The sequence below is a fragment of the Falco punctatus genome (genome assembly GCF_963210335.1).
Source record: "Falco punctatus genome assembly, chromosome: 14".
NCBI classification, from domain to species: Eukaryota; Metazoa; Chordata; class Aves; order Falconiformes; family Falconidae; genus Falco; species Falco punctatus.
This window is the reverse complement of record NC_137594.1, coordinates 23,085,582-23,102,603: the sequence shown is the minus strand read 5'-3', so window position 1 is coordinate 23,102,603 and position 17,022 is coordinate 23,085,582. Positions and strand designations below refer to the sequence as shown.

General features: G+C 46.7%; 1 protein-coding gene across 1 annotated transcript in view; it reads right to left on the bottom strand.

Annotated features, from left to right (window-relative positions):
• ATP6V0D1 (ATPase H+ transporting V0 subunit d1) overlaps positions 1–17,022 on the bottom strand; it is a 37,047-nt gene that overhangs the window by 8,224 nt on the left and 11,801 nt on the right. The window contains exons 3-4 of the mRNA XM_080411053.1: positions 3,381–3,559; positions 209–288 (exon numbers count right to left, since the gene is read on the bottom strand). Of these exons, the coding sequence (XP_080267179.1) occupies positions 209–288; positions 3,381–3,559 (259 nt within the window). The remainder of the gene's footprint in view (positions 1–208; positions 289–3,380; positions 3,560–17,022) is intronic.

Below are 17,022 nucleotides of genomic sequence, written 5' to 3'. Positions count from 1 at the left end.
ATACAACTAGTTCTTGGTCACATTTACTCTACCACCACTCCAGGGAAGAAAAAAAAAAGGATAAAGAAAGCACAATTATTTTTTAAGTCTACACCAAGAAGAAAATACCCTTTCATCTTTGGTTGAAGAAAGCCAGCCTAGGTTGAAGGTCCTGACCCAAAACAGAGCTGTAGTTAACATCTCCTTCCCTTCCCAGAGACTCGCTTACCTTATACAGTGTGTTTCGAATTATTTCAATGTTCATTTCATCCAGGTCCTGTTCAGATATGCAGTCTTGGAAGAAAGCAGCTGAAACAAAGCCACAGAGTTAGCATTGCCCTAACCAGACCCATGCCCAGCAATTTCCAGGGTCCTCAACAATACCAGGCAGAAGCACACCCTATGTTGAACTTCTCTCTTCTAGGCCTAGCCCTTATCTTCAGCAGCCACCAAACTGCCATGACTCAAAACCTCAGGCTCCAGCATGGTTCCCCAAGCCACAATCATTCTGGGGGCTTTCACATGAAAATCTTTGTTCACCCCTTAGTCCTATGGTTTGGTTAACAACCTAGTCTCGGCAGAAATTCTCAGCTCTAGCCCCCAGCATCAGTGCCAGAGCAGCCTGTATTTAAAAATAAGTGAAACCCAAACTGTTCCCAGATGCAGGCCTACATGGTACAGCATGGCGGCAGCACTTAAGCATTTGTGAGACAGCAGCTAGTGAGTCCTGAGAAAGCCAGTGCCTCTCCCTCCTCCTCCAATATCTCAGTTGGATTAAGGAGGCATGGGGATGACACAGCTCCTCCAGCCCATGATACTCTGTGACTGGAGTCAAGAGCCATTTCCCTTGGTCAGGTCTATCAGTCCCATTTTCCACTTCTTCTAAGGACTTCTATTTCTCTAGTTGGAGGTAAGTAACAGGAGACAGAATGAAGTAGTCTTTTTTGATAGGATGCCCAGCCCTCTGTACTTTGCCAGAGTATCTCTGGGAGGGAGTCTGAGAAATTTTTGCCACCTAAAGAACACAGATTTCAAACCTAACACAGGGTATTGCAAGCTGCAGATAAACACAAGTCTTGTACATCTACTGTAACATAAGGCTGTCGTACCACTCGATTGTTAGAAAAAGCACAATAAAACCCATTGACAGGACTTTTATGACTTTTTCAACTCTCACTCAGCAACCAACTTTGCTGAATTTGCTACATAGAGAAATACGATCTTTCTCAGCTTACGCAGTCCAGCTGCGGGTAAAGGACACTGCACTCACGCTGAGAACTGACCAGTGCTCTCCTTTGTGCAACAAACCATGTACAATGTAGGCTCCCACCTTTGGCATGCACCACTTTTACAGCACAAGCTCCCTGGCATGGGCAGCAGCCACACTGTGCGTGTCCTGAATAGGGGTTAACCCCCCCCCCCAAGGGTTTCTTTGCAACGGCATCAGAGACCAATGCCACGTAGCCAGAGAAGCACTGCTCCCTATGGTTGGCAAAAACGAAAACAGAGTGTGCCAGGACTGGTTTTCACTGCAGAACTCACTGGCTAGCCTACATAGCTAAGCAGTGGCTACTTCAGAGTAGCAGAGGAATGAGAACACAGCTATTTCAGCCTAATTTGGGATATTGGAGGGCCAAGAACTAACAGCAAGTCTTATTTTGCCCTGCTAACCTATGAAAGCCATTTGGGGTTAGGCATTCCTACCAAGCCACGTAGCTACTCAAGTACTTTTAGGAGATAGAGCTGCTGTTTCTTTGCGTGTGGTCACTGGAAAGCATGCAAGTTAAACAACTGGAGCCTACATGCCTGCTTGTTTAGGCAACACAGCTACTCCCCACGTTCTCCTGCTGAAGAAATGCCACACTACATGGTACACAGCCTCAAGGGTATGGCCAGGGCAAAGGTCTGAAGAAGTCAGCCTAGCCAGGGCAGAAGCAGGCAAAACTGACTCATGTACAAGTACATGAACACAAGAGGCAAAGACCCTCAGCTGCCAGCCATGTTCTCCAGAACCACCTCACCACTGTAACAGGATATTTTCACTCCATACACAGGCTAGAAGCTCTAAGGTCTCTAAGAGCAAGTATCTTTGAAACACTCCGTTCTCTCTTATTCCCCAAATGGGAAGGTTCCTGCTTATGTACGAGGAGGATTTTCGTCCCACACATCACCCCTACAGCAGACTCAGCTCAGCTGTGTGCAAAGCCTCTGTTCTCCTGCTGCGTTGTTGCCCTACCTTGCATCCTGGATCTCTTGAGACTTGTTTTCCCTCCTTTGCTGGGTTCTAACTGGCAAGTCATTTTTCCATGACGACTGCTCCACTTGCCCCATTATCACACAGAGCATTTGCAAAAGCACTTTCCATTCCAAACCCAACTGTTTCTATCAAATACAATATAATGATTTAAGAGTGTTTTGTTCTTTCTAGCAACCCCAAAAGAATGATTAATCACTGACTCAGGCATACCTCATTATGTTTTTGCCCACAGTGGCTAAACTAGCAAGTCATCTGTGACTACCTCTCCTACTACTGCAAAAAGACATATGTATTTTCTCCAGAACCTCTTCCTACACCTTTTATCTTTAAGGAACATATCTGTCTGACTAGCTGTTCATAAGACACTTGGGTTTAGCATTATGCGCCTCCTGGTCAAGGCCCTGAGACAGCATACCCCACTGTAGGATCCTGCTACACTATGAGCTTAAAAAGGTTTTTTGAGATTTCTTTTTTTGCTGTTGTTGTTTGGGGGATTTTTGTATATAAAGAGCTTTCCTTGATCTAGAGCTAATTTTATCAGTCTCAGAACAAGACTAGGCATGTGCAGATCTCTATAATTATCTACAAAAACTGCCTACAAGAAATTGCCCAATGGTCCAACTAAAAGTGCTGGAAATTAAAGTGACTCACTCCAGCAGAGGACCTGATAGACTAAGGAAGTATGTGTGCCATGTGTCCATGACAATTATTAAGAAGATCACATTGTGTAAGACCGCTCCAACTTTCTCCTCCCTTCCTAATTTCAGGTGACTATTCCCCGAAAAGCTAGTAAATGGACAGATCTAGCATATCAGGTCTAACTATACCTGTACTACCATGACAGCTCAGGGCCTGGCTTACACAAACCAAACACTCCAGCAGTCTGCACTGCCAGTGTCCTGGTTTGGATGTTTGTTGAAAAGAACAGAGAGAGCTAGCTGGTCCTCCAAAGGAAAAACTAGCAAGGGGCAGGCATAAACCTGAAATCAAGCCCAGCCACCACAGGCAGTAGGGCCACAGCTGTGCATTATTGACCGCTTTGTCTTCCAACTAAACTTAGGCTTAGTTGGACCTAGTTAGACTAGGAGAGAAAGGGACATCTGCTCCACACAAGCTGAGAGGTATTTTGAAAGGCTCCACTCACCCAGGGGAGTGTCCACCAGGATTGCATTGTAGAGCTCCGCAGGCGTCTGAGCAATGTTCACAGCTTCCATCTGCTCGAAACTCCCCAAAGGATGGCACTTGGGCACCAGTTCAGAGATCGAACGCTGGTGCAGAGTCCCAGTGATCAGCAGAATAACATTGTCAATCATGTAGCTGTACCTGGAGGAATGCAAAAGGAAGCCTGTTATAGTAAGAATACAAAGAATACAAACCCTAGCACCAGCTGGGCTCATATCTTCAGTCTCTGTGAACATCTCTAGAAAGATGTACCCTCCCCACAAAGAATTAGTAAAGCACCTCCTTAACGTTTCCTTCTCATGCCAGCCTAGGAAGGGGGAGGGGGAAGTCAAGCACAGTCCCAAGCTGTGATTTATGCTACAGCTGAACACCACCATCTGGGCATCTCCATTGGAGTATTAGATTGAAAGGGACTTCTGGATGTCTCTGGCCCAATGTCCTGCTCCGAACATGGCCAGCTCCAGCTGCTCAGGGCTTTGTCCAGCTGAACTTCCAAATTATTTGCAAGGAGGTGAATATCACAACCTCTCTGGGGCTCCGCTTCAGTGTCTGACCACACACACAATGAAAAGTCTTTTGCTAGTCTTTCCCTAACAGCTAATTTGAATTTCAATTTGGCTATTTGTCTACTGTCTCTCATCCTAACCCTTCAAATCTCCAAGAGAAGCCTGGCTCCAGCTTCCCCACACAGTAGCTGGAAACATTCGTCCTTCCAGCATTCTCACTGCTCTCCTTGTATTGCTTTACTCTGAGAGAGCAGGAGAAAAAGCGTACATGGTAGGACAGCAGCAAAGGGGAATGTGCAGCTAGCCTGACTCAAGCTCAGCTTCAGTGCCAGCAGCACTGCTCCATCTTGCCCAGACTACAGAGAAAGGGTCACGTTTCTGCAGTCCTGCTCCCTTCCAAAACCAACAGGACTGGCAGCTTTGACACAACCTTCACTCACAGCCTCATGAAACTACACACAAGGTTTTTCACACCTCTACCATCAAAAGCTAGAAACGTCTTTGCATGAGTGTATTTGGCCTGGCTGAGCCCTGTAGCAGCCCTCGTGCTGCTGTGCTTGTATCAGTAGCTAGAAAGGTGGTGGTAACACACCAGTGCTGTGGCTGCTGCGGAGCAGCGCTGGCACAGCATCAAGGCTGTGTCTCCAGCCTCCCCACCAGCACCAGTAGGGCTGTGGGTGGGCAAGATCTCAGGTGGGGACGTAGCCAGGATGGCTGGCCCAAAGTGTCCAATTGCATATTCCATACCGTATGACATCTGCTCAGATATAAAAGCTAAGAGAAAGGAGGAAAGGAGGAAGAAGGGGGGGGGGCATTCGTTATTTATGACGTTTGTCTTCTGCAGCAACCGCTACTGAAGCCCTGCTTCCTGGGAAGTGGCCAAACATCATCTGCCAATGGGAAGTAGAGAATAACATCTTTTGTTTTCCTTCACTTCCATGTGTATGACTTTTGCTACTGCTTAATGAAACTGCCTTTATCTTGACCCACAAGTTTTTTTTCTATCTTATTTTCTTCTTGCCCCATTCTGCTGAGGAGGAGAATGATAAAGCGGCTTGGTGGACATCTGGCATCCAGCCAAGGTCAACCCACCACAATGAGCCTATGTTATGATGTCCCTAACCAAGTTCTCCGCTTGTGTTACCCAGGATTAGCAGATTCAGTCTCTGGCGCTGCACTAATGGGACATTCAATCTGGGTCCATGGCACTCAGCACAAGTTCCACCAACACAAGCCTTTTCTGGCCCTTCTCTCTGCATGTCCATGTTTCTCTTGCACTGAGGAGCCCAGAACTAGCCACAGCACTCCTGGTGAGGCCTCCATCAGTGCCAAGCAGAGTGGAAAGATCACCTCCCAGTTCTCCCAGTCCAGCCAGAAAAGGGAAAGACAGCTGGCCTGAAGACTGGGAACACAGGAAAGGCTAGCAGCCTTCTCCAAGTAGAGGATCCAAGTAAGCAATCAAGGTACCATGTAAATACAAGGAGTTGAGAGGAAAAGTGTCTCCGGCAAGAACAGGAGTGGTGCTCCAGGCACCTTCACCACCAGCTGAGCCATAAAAGTCAACCAAGCTGAGAACCTGAAAAACATCAGGCAAGATGAGGGTTTTTTTCAGTCAGCAGATGCCTTTGCAAATGTCCCTCTGCAGCACAGGGAAGAGGCAGAGATGCTGGAAAAGCAGGATATCTGGGATTTTACACTCCCTTGCTCTCACTATTAGAGCTCTAACTCTAAAAAGTTAGATGATGGAAAAGACCTGAAGAGGCTCCTTGGCAGGAGCTGCTCCAGAACAAATTAAATCAGGCCTGAACCCAAATGGCAGAAGGAGCCATGCACATCAGAGTTGGAGCTCTCTTGAGGTTCAGGCTTCCCGCACGTACTTGAGTACTGAAGGAAGGGAACTTAAGGCCAGTACACTGGGACTGGGGCAAGGGCAGGGATGCCAAGGCTTTGCAAGCATTTATCAGACAGGCACTGGGATGCTGCTGGTCTTTATATTTCTGAGCTATCAAGGACATAATGCAGCCCTGTTTCCCTTTGAACCACATCAAAGGCAGGGAAGCAGAGCCAGTTAAAGGCAGATTGCAGTAGTTTTTATTAGATGGGCTTTACTGCCTCTCAAATATACTCAGCGGGTATATACATGAACAAATCCACACCTTAGTTCCTCAAATGTGCTGCTTTTTTCTCCACACTGCAGGGTTGGGTAATGCACCTCCTGGCCCTACCACTTTTGCAGAGAGCTTTTCTGTGTTTGCAGCCTACCTTTCCAGGGACATTCAATCTAGAACCAGTTCAATCAGCACAAGCGTCATGAACTAGCAAACCTCCTTTTGCCCTTTAATCCACAAGGTCATTATCCTCCCTTCTGTTTGTGCAACTCTTACCATGGAGATGATTGCAATCTCCAGGACAGCAAAAAGGGCCTGTTTATGAGAACTCTGGGTAAGTCCCTTGCAGTAAGCAGCTGGTTGCTGGTAAATACAAGCACCTGCACCCTAACACAGATTCACCTCTGTGAGGTCTGCCAGACCAAGGATACAAAAGATAGTTTCCCAGCTCCACCATCTGCCCTCAAATGTGCAAGTTTGCTTAGTACAACACAGATAGCTTTCAGGAAAGAGGATACACAGGACTGCTCTCACCAAAGCAACAACATTGGACCAGACCAAATTTGTTTCTTCAGCTCAGCCTGCAGAGCAGAGCCTGCAAGGAAATACAGTCATTGCGCAGTATGCTAGCACACCTCTTTCCTATTCCCAGTTTACCACAGATCTTGCTCTCTGCAAGATATTTGTGACTTGCAAGGAGTCTGGCCAAAGTCAACCATACAAGAGGAACCGAGGGAAAAAGTCTGGAGCCCTTTCTCTTCATAGGTCTTCAAAGCAGCTTAGCTTCTGGCTTACTGGGGTCACACCAAGCTCATCCGTGCCCTCCCAGTCCAGCTCAGCCTGAAAGCCACAGCCAGGTTTGGGGAGAATAACCCAAGTCACACCCTCTTCACGCATGAGATGCTTCTGCTTTCAGACTGATGGTCCCATGAAAGACAACATAGCTGGCTTCCACTGCCCGAGTGCAAAGCCTGACTCTTCCCATTTCATTTATATTCCTTAACTTTCTTGTTTCCTTGTCCTCCAGGGGAAGTCTGGGGAAATGCACAGTCTATAGACCAAATACCAAGGTCTCTAAGGAGGCCCAGCACCAACTATTTAAAAGAGTGTACTTTAAATTGAGACAACTTAAATCTCCTGTCAGAGAAGGATTCATCCCTACAGGAGGAGTTACCATGTGCAAGACAGAGGGGAAACTTCTCATTTAAATTTCCACTGTGACAGCATTTCAAACCTTTATGATAACAAGAGAGCTGCAGCAGGACAAAGGTCTTCTTGTGCCTGCTGAGGCCAGGCAGACACCAGCACCATTACCTAATCCTTCCAGATACTTCCCATTTCCCTCAAGCTAGCCCTGACCACGCTTACTCTCATTCAGTCCCTGCTTCATCCCAGTAAAAGCAGTCATGGCTTAGCCAATGATGACTGCAAGGCAAGTTTTCTAGTGCCATGGCAGCCAGAAAAGCCTTCTCTCATCTGTGGAAGGGGCAACGCTTGCTGTCCTGTGCCAGGTCCCAACAAGAATGCATCTGCCTCCATTAGCACAGCTGTACTAAGACCATAGCAGAAGTCCTGGCTACACTGGCATTTCCTCCCAGGCCCAAAGGATTTGATTTATTACAGTGGCAGCGGTTATTCCTAGGAACCTCCAACTACTCGTTTAATAGAGCAGCTTTTGTCATCATTTTTCTCACCTCCTATTAGGTTCTGAACAGCTTCAAATATTTCAATTTTCACGTTTAATTGCATGGTCAGACCCCTCCAAAAGCATTTTAACCTTCACTAGCTCTCAGAGCAGCTAATAAGAGGACCAGACTATGGGACACATCAGAAAACAGGAGTCGATGGTCACCTGCAACACCATGAAGTCTTACTGCAGCCTGCTTTGCACAGAAAAAAGGTTAGGATGTGGGATGCTCTGGTTGGAGACTGGAAACAGGTAGAAGGACTGACAAGCTCCTCACTGAGGATGAACCTCTGCACAAGCTCACTGGGAACACAAACAGCTCTGAGAAGGCACTATGTGGAGGCGCTGTATAAGCTACAGCCAGTGACAGGGGGTGGGAGGGTTTTAATTAATGGCACCTTATGCCAAGCTTCCAATCTTGCCTCCAAAAGACCATGACAAAACTCTGTTGGGCAAGAATGTGGTTTAAGCTCTGCTTCAAGCTGCTACCTGCCCACGCAGGGAGATGGACACAAAAAGAGTGTATGTTCAAGCCAGAGTTTCACATGGACAATTATACCATGCCTTGCTCTTCCTCTCACCCACTGAATTGAGCTGTGGTATATTCCAAAAATTCACACTCACAGAAATACAATTTTAGTTGACACTGAGAAGCATCAGTAACATCTCACGTGAGAGCAGAATTTCTTAAAGGACAAAAAAAGAATCTGGAAGCACAGAAATACCATCCACAGCAGGAGAGAGATGATGGTGTATGGCTTCCTGAAGTCCGAGACAAGCAGAGCCAGTTATCTTCACTCCTCAGCAACACCCGGTTCAGCACAATACACACTGGGTGACACTCACATAGCAAGAATAAGGGGTGGGGGTGGGGGGCTGGGGTGGAATGGGATGACACATGTTCCTTCCAGCAGCAGCAGGTCAGAGAGATGGTTCTTACTGCTGGTTTTGGGAGGTGCAGTCTCAGACAGATACAGCATAGGCCTCTCAGAGAAAACAGGCAAGCCAGGCCCCAGAAGCTAACTTAGCTAACTTCTGGGGTAGTCATCCACAGACAGCTAGCAAGTAGAACCGAGGAGGAGCAGAGCACACATGCGAAAGCCATGTGCAGGTACTGTGACAACGAATGTTTTCCTCCTGGAGTTACGTAAGTATAGCCACTGATAAATGAGACATGCAAAAAAAGATTGCAATGGCCCACTGAATACTGGGAAAGGCTTTTTAGCAGAGGAGCACATGAAATATATGAAAACTCATCACATGGGGTTCTTACAACTTGGCCTGCAGGCACTCAGGCAGAGCCCTGCAAGGCAGGACCGCCAGGACAGTTAGGGCTTCTCCCTCCCTGGTTTAGGTTTACTAATCTAATCTGATCTAATCATAAAGAGTCATTGTCTTACAGCAGATAGGTTGGTTTTTTTATTGCTTTCTGCTCCAGGATACTAAAGAAACTGTAAACAATACTGCAAGTGGTCACAAAGCATGACTAATGACGGATGCGTTTCTCAGGGATCCTCTGAAAAGCCTTGCCAAGCTGTAGCTTAACAGCTGCCGGGCAAGGGGTGATGAGGACAGCCCTCCGTGTCAATAGCAAACAGAGCAGTGGGCTGATGCAGAAGTGCATGGCACGGAAGAACCGGGTTGCAGCTCAGGGTTTTTTCTGGGATGGGTTAATGTATCGCATTGCTCAGGCAACTTTAATGCTTTCCAAAACCAGCATTAGACTTCAATCCAGACTAATGCTAGCAAGGTAAAAGTCACTATGTGACTGCATTGGGCAGTTGCTCAGATTACTGTAGAAGCATGTGTTTATTTTGGGATGAAAAAGGGAAATCTCCAGTGGGATCAGAGCAGTGCTCCGAACTCTGCATGAATTCTAGAGACAGCTTTAAATGAAGATGAAGTTGTTTTGACTATAGTCACTTTAGCATCTGCTGCTTCCCTCTCACAGCTCATCCAGTTCAGGTATTCAGAGGGCTGGTGGGGGAAGTAACCTAAGGAAACAGTTGTGGACTGGTTGTACTGCTGCTTCCTGGGGTTTGTGCATAAGTACACAGACCCACCTCTATATCCCACTGGGTTCAAGACCTGAGCAAAGGTGCTGGTACACAGAGCCACTTGTCACACCTCTCAAGCTTCAAATACAAGCTAGTCATGGGGCAAAGCAATACACAGACTTCAAAGCACAAAAGAGCAGTAGCTGATGCTCAGAATAGCACCAACAGCTGAGATGCTTATATCTGGAGTGTCATTTTAAGCTCATCAGTAAGTAACTGTACAGCTGTCCTGAACTGGAAAGGAGAGGGATGCTGCACAACAGGAAGACCTCAGTGCCTCACTGAGGCTTCTCTGAGTAATAGACAGTGCATGAACTGAGTCAAATCCTTAAATCAGTTTTTCAGTTCAGACTGGAACATGTCAGACCAGCGGCTTCTGGCCAGGAGCAGTTCTACTCTTCTCTAGCTGAAGCTCAGGCAGTTCAGGGAACAACAGCAAGAGCAAATGCAGCATGTGACAGTCTCCACACAAAGTGCGCTGATCTCTTCCTGTCTTTGCACACTGCCTTTCCTAGAGTCACACCAATAAAAAGCCACACCTAAGCAGCAAGTTCGTGAACCTGCCAAAGAGAAAGCTGAGAATTTCATGCTTGCCACCACAAACCAAGGGCACTCAGCCAGTAAGTGGGTGCCCTGCTAAACTCAGATAAACGAGACCATTTCACAGCAAAGTTCTAACTTCACAGTACTACAGAGGCCGTGGCAGCCTTTCAAATCCAAGTATCCAGGAATGTTCTCAGCATTAATCTATATTTAGCTGCATCTCCTCATGCTTTTTACCATCTTCTAATGAGTCTAGGTCTCTTGGGATACTGATCTCAGTTTTCCAGTGGTATCATCTGGTAACTCATAAGCAGTCATATAGTGTTAGCTGCATTAAAGACTAGTAAGAAAAAGGCTACATGAAATACTTTTAATTTTGAGGCTTTATGAATATGACATCGTGTTCTAAACATGTACAACCCCCTTGAAACACCAGAGAATGTTTTGAACACCTCGCAACCTCACGCAAGAATCTCTGGTTGCCTAAACTTGATGTCTCAAAGCATGAGAAACACTACGCTGATAGACAAGGCTGAGTCCTGGCACTCTGTGCTGGGCAGACTTCAGCACTAATTACATTTTAGATATTGACCATAAACATCTAACCATGCTGATTTCACACAGACCAGCTGCAAAAGCCAAATTTACATGAACTGTTTGCTTACCTTCTTTACATGTAAAACACTAAAAGAAAAAAAAAAAAAAACACCCCAAAAGACTCAAAAAACATTTCAAGGACACAAGGTAAGAGTAAAGGCTGCAGTGCAATCTCACATTATCCCCAAAATTGCCCCTAGTAGCTAAGAAAGCTGAATGAATTTAATGGCCTAAAAGCCTTTACCTGCTTCTCAGTGAATGTGTGATCTGCACTGAGCTAACACGCAGAATATTACTGCGCATACAGACCTGCTGCCAGCAGAAGACAAGCAAAATCATCATCCCACTTGACATATGCAGTAAACCACATAGGGTAGACACAAGATTTAGCTCAGCCTCTAAATACTGTGGTACTTATGCAAAGCTCTATGTAGGTGTTTGTTAGACTTCAAACTAGCATACAGAATGGATCTAGGAGAGGGGACTAGGATCCATGATGTCCCCAAGAAGCCTTCAGAAGCAGTGCCCTTGGCCTTCAGGCCTTCTCTGGGTGGAACTTGTCAGTTAGAGCATTGGGCAAGGCAAATCAATGGAAAGGTAAAAGGAAAATGAAGGTAGCTAAGATCTAGCACCAGACCTTGATAACAGTGTCAATCAAGGAGTGAACACGTTACATGGGAACAGAAGTGCTCAGTGAACATTCATCCAACTGAAGGCACTGCACACAGGTTATCTTCTGGAAAAGTTGCAGGCACACATAAATTGATCAGAGGAGCACTGATAACCTCCTAACACACTCCCCTATCTGTTTTATGCCTCTAACACACACGCTGTTTAGTCTGTAGAGGGAAAGACTGCAAGAAGGAACATGAGGGAAGTGCAAGGACTATTCCTGCAAGCTGCAGAATCACCCAAGGGATTCAACTTTAGACAGAGCTCAAGAAGACAGCTAAGTCCACATACTACCTCTGGATGAAACAGCATGACAGGAGCGATATGTTCTCACCTAATCACCCACAGCTTGCATGCTAGAGCCTGTTCTCAGGGCTGCAGAGTTTCATTAAAGATTTCTCTTAGTGAAACATGGGCTCACATCTGGAGCTCGTAACTCACCTTTTGCTACATCTTTACTGCCATCGGTAACATTTTGCTAGCTTTTCCCATCATTACCATGGCTCACTGTGTTTGTGGGGCACTGTGCTAAGGCCCTCCAAATGAAGAGCAGCGCTGGTCTGTACGAGGTGGGTTATGCTGTTCCAGGTCAAATCCACTGGCCAAATGAAGCGTTTCCCAGGCACATGAGGTTTGGGGAAAAAGCATCTCCTCAATGTAATATACAATGAAATCCACCTTTCAAAGACTCCCTTTCCAATGAGGGCACCTGCAGTCACACAGTTTTGAAAGTGGACTTCTATGGCCACCACTTAGGCATGCAACCCAGTCCATTTTCATAGACATTGATTCTGGGAAACTGGTATGAGGTCTGTGCCCTTTGGATATGCAGGAGAACAGATGCAGTTCTGATGCCACCATACAGAGGACACAAGTCTGTGATCATTTCCAGACCATTAGTTACATGCCCTCTTATTTTGAAGATTGCATAATCCCTCCAAGAACTTGGCTTATCAGTTCAACTTTGCACTCCCTGCAAACAGGGAAGCTGTTTGTCAGAAACCTGTGCTCTTCTGCCAAAACTGTCTCTGCCAGAAAAGGCTCATAAACCTTTTATTGCAGGATCCCCAGGAGCCACTACAGTACTTTTTGGTTCCCAATTCCACTTCCACCAAGGAGTCAACAACTAATTGAAAATAGTAGAGCATAGTCTTAACTACAGCAGCATTAGGAAAGATCCTTCAGATTGTTGCATTTGCCCAAATAAACTGCAAGTGTCTAAGTAAAGCATTTGGAGTGTTTTCTTCTGCAAGAAAGGACTTCAGACAGATGCAGTCACATTTTGTAACCTCTGCAGTTATGCCAGGATGCGCACTCCAGTACATTTAGAATAAAGACAGGCAACTTCCTACTCCAGAGCAGAGCTGCTTTTCAGCTCAAGTAGCAATTGAAACAATTTGGCTCTAGAAAAGCCACTGCTGCAAGACTAAGTTTGAACTCAAAGTCATGCAGCAGAAACTAGATCTATCCAGCGCAGGAGAGAGGCAGAGCAGGACTGGGTCAGGAAGAAGGTAATAGAGGGAAGTGTCAGCTAAGAAAAAGACATGCACAAGGGGAAAAGGTCTATGCAGTCTCATCAAAAACATGTTGTGTGACCACAAAAACATACTGAAAGCCAAGTTCCCAGCTGCATCCTCAGGGCCAAAAAGAACCCAGTTCCCAGCCCTAGCAGAATGGTAAGGTAAAGAAAAAAGATGACGTAGTCTGTCCTCTGATGACAGGCTGTATCACGGATTTGGAAACCATGTTCAGACCCAGCTCGCCCCAAGACCTCACTGCCACAGCAGACTCAGTTTCTGCAGTTACCAGCAGCTCCCTGACCTGAGCACAAGATGAAACCCTTCTCTGCCCACCAGCCTGCTGCAAGGGCTCAAGGGGCCACACAGCCAGAGCCCTGCATGTCAGGCTGCTGAGAAGAGACTTTTCAAAGCAGGGAAGAGACTGTGCTGAAGCAAGGGCAAGAGAAAAAAAAACTGCACGACCACCACACACCCCACCCCACCCCCGGAATAAAAATACAGCTGACAATCCAATCAGGCTACAGCAGACATAGGCTACAGTCAGGAGCAACACCACCATAAAGAATCCCATCTAAACCATATACAGGAACACTGAAAAGGAGAGACAGGACGTGGCACCATGTCGGGCTAACACAAAGAACAAAGCCTTATACAGAAAGGCAGAGCAGCACATCACCAAGAAGAACCTAAAACCCACTTCCATCCCACAAGTCAATATGTGCTTGTTGAACTCAGGAAGTGGGTTTTGCTGTTTCAAGTACACTTAATACCTGTTTGTTGGTGCCCTACAGAACATGGCTGCATTCCCTCAGCCAGTCAATTGTTTGTGTTGGAGCAGAGATAGTAACAACCAGCTTGTGCCTATCAGCGAGAATCTACTGTGATTGGCTGAAAGGCACAGGGAAGCATGAGCAGTCTTCCAGCTAGGAGCTCCATGACAAGATGCAGAACTAGCAGGTGTTTTATAGAGATGGTGGCAGGCACAACAAGCTGAGCTTTTCCTTGCTGCAACACACAGTGGCACACACCGCCAGCTACAGCCACCACTTGAAAAAAAAAAATCAAAAGGGAAATCAGCCAACTTCCTCAATATTTTGGTACTAACAATGCAACACTTGCCACAGAAGAGTTCCTGGAGAGGACTGGAGCCAGGAAAGGGTCAGCATGGTGCCAGGAGAGGAGCACACTAGGACAAAAATCAGTGGCAGCAAATGACTTGGGAAACACAGACCTTGCTTTTTGGGTTGCTGCCTAGCTGCGGTCTTGGGTCAGTTTCGTGTGGTTTTAAACACTGTCCTTTCCCCTAAGCTCAAGAGACAAGTTAACTCCTGGCCCACCTCCACAGGTGACCATCCTTACCTATGGCAGGCTGTGCACCTGGGGCAGGCAGCCACGGGGCTGGAGTGCCACCTCCTGGCAAGTCACAAGCAGCGCTGCCTTGCCTCCCCGGAGCCGGGCAAGGAGAGACCACCAGGAACATATCCTCCTGGTGCCCCAGGGCCCCCACACTCTCCCCGTTGCTGCTTCTCCTTCCTGTGGCCTCACCCAGTTCATGGGCCGCTTAGAAGAGGCAAGAGAAATGACACAGCATAATCCCCCGTGGGGACGAACGGCATGGCTTTTGGCAGGGTGGCTCTGGAGCAATCAGAGGGGACAAGGACTACAGCTGCTCCTTATATCAGGCCGCTCCCCAGATCTTTTCAGCAGTGCACCCTGGGTCAAGCTCTGAGCATCCTCCAAAAACTAACATAACAGTCACCTGTTAATAGACTCAAAGCCACCCCAGAGGTCCAGTAGGACATTCATGAAGGAGAAAGCCTGACTGTGTGGTTTTTAAATGCTTGATCCACCTCCTGGCATCAGCCATCTACATACACCCTGGCCACCCTCAGCAAGATGGTACCCAAGCGCTTAACAGGCCTCAGTGGGCCTGTCTTGTGTGAGGTTATCAAGTATTTCTAAGGCCAAAAATGTAAGTACGTTCAAATGCATCTGGCAGCAGTGAGTTTCAGAGCTGCACCGGACACGCTACAAAACACTTCCTTCCAATTTAAGCCAGACACACCTCCTACAATCACACTTTGTTTCAAAAATCTCCGTTTACAACTCAGTGCCTCCGTCTCTCTCACGAGAGTCCCAATGAACTCAAGCTTTCTTCCTGCAGAAACCAGACCTGCTCAAACTTTCCATCTTTCTACCATTTTCTATTTCAATTCAGCCTGTACAGTTTTATCACATGGACACATTCAGTTGAGCACAATTTCTTCTTCTGACCGCCTGGTGCCTCACTTGCCCTGTCTACCAGGACCAGTCTTTACCATTTCCTGCTCAAGTTTCATTAACTACCCTAAAAGAAAGGAGTGGAAACAGTCATGTTCAAAAGCCAAAGACAAATCGCCCCACTACGCCTATCTGTCTGCACAGCCAGAGCAGAAGATAAAGCGGTACAGGCTTGTCCCAGTGTCACCAGGTAGGCAGGATGACACAGTAGCTCTGTGTGCACAGGCACAACATCTCCAGCACTGCCAACATCCTCTGGCCGAACATTTCTACCGGGCTGCCTACATACATGCCTGGGTAAATGAAGGCTATTGGCACAAGTCTGTGCTGCCAGCCTCCTAACAGAGCTGTCCTCCACTCCAGCTATTTGGGATGTGCATTGGGAAGCTTCACACTGTCAGCAGACAGAATCTCTGAAACTTCTGCACCCTGCCCCAAACCAAGACCTACCCATGGGACAGTTTCAGGGAACAAAACACAGCCTGAAAGGCAGCCCCACAAGTCATGTCTAGTCTACCCTCTTTTCTACTGGCCCAGTCATTAAGTATGTTAGGATTATCAACAGAAGATATTAAGACCCACCAGGCAAAACCAGCATCCTCTCCAAACTCCCTTCCGTTTCACTGTTCTCATTCTTCCATTTTAACTTGTCTGTAGTGTCATCAGAAGTTATTAAAGCTTCTAATACACTGATAGTGACTCCCACCTTGGACCAGCGGAAGCTGATAACACCTTCTCTATTTCATTAATACTCCGTTGGTGTGATGAGTGCACACCCAGAGGAAACTCCTCCATCAGCGGTGCAGCAGCACCACAACACCACACAGCTGAACACTTGGACTCCTTGCTCTGCAAGAGAGTGGAGACATTTCACGTAGGAAAACAGCTTTTCCCCTGCTTCACCTTTTGCCTCCCTCTAGGCAGCACGCACTGCAGAAAATCTTGTGGGTAAAAAGGAAAAGAGATGAGAGCGAAGACAACTCAAGGAAGAACATTGTGTGCCAAATGGAACCAATATATTCAAGAAGAGAATACACAGTAGGCAAGAGGTACAGGTATCTGCATATAATTATGTTTTGCTATAGAGAACTCATCAAAATCAGAGACAGAAGCAGAACAAGGTCAAAGTTAAATCAAGTTGAGTGCCAAGTACCAGTTTTAAAATTAAGTCATTCCAATAGCTGGCAAGAACCAGCCTCTCAGATTACACGAGAGGTTTAAGGTCTTCTGCACAACAGCTCAAGCTGGATGTAGACACTGGGTAAAGGCCAACAGGACTGGTGTAACAGGAAGCTGGATTTCCACAGCCATTCACAGTTTTCCTACCAAGTCACGCAGTGTGTAGGCAGAGCAGGCATGGTCTGAGAACTTTTGGTTCATCTTTCCCATGCACTGGTTTTCAAAGTGAGACTGTTATGGAACAGCAAAGTTTTAAAGCCTGCAATATACTCATGTGCCCTGCCCAGACTATTGCCTTTAAACAGATATGACAGAAGCTAAAAGAAAAGACCGTTAGTGCTTACTCTGATACTTCCATAGAGACTAGGCACTTCCATAAACCTGTAGGGCAGCAAAGGAAAAGCACCACTGGAGGACAACCGCCAGGCTCAAACAGTACTGATGTTTTTACAGGG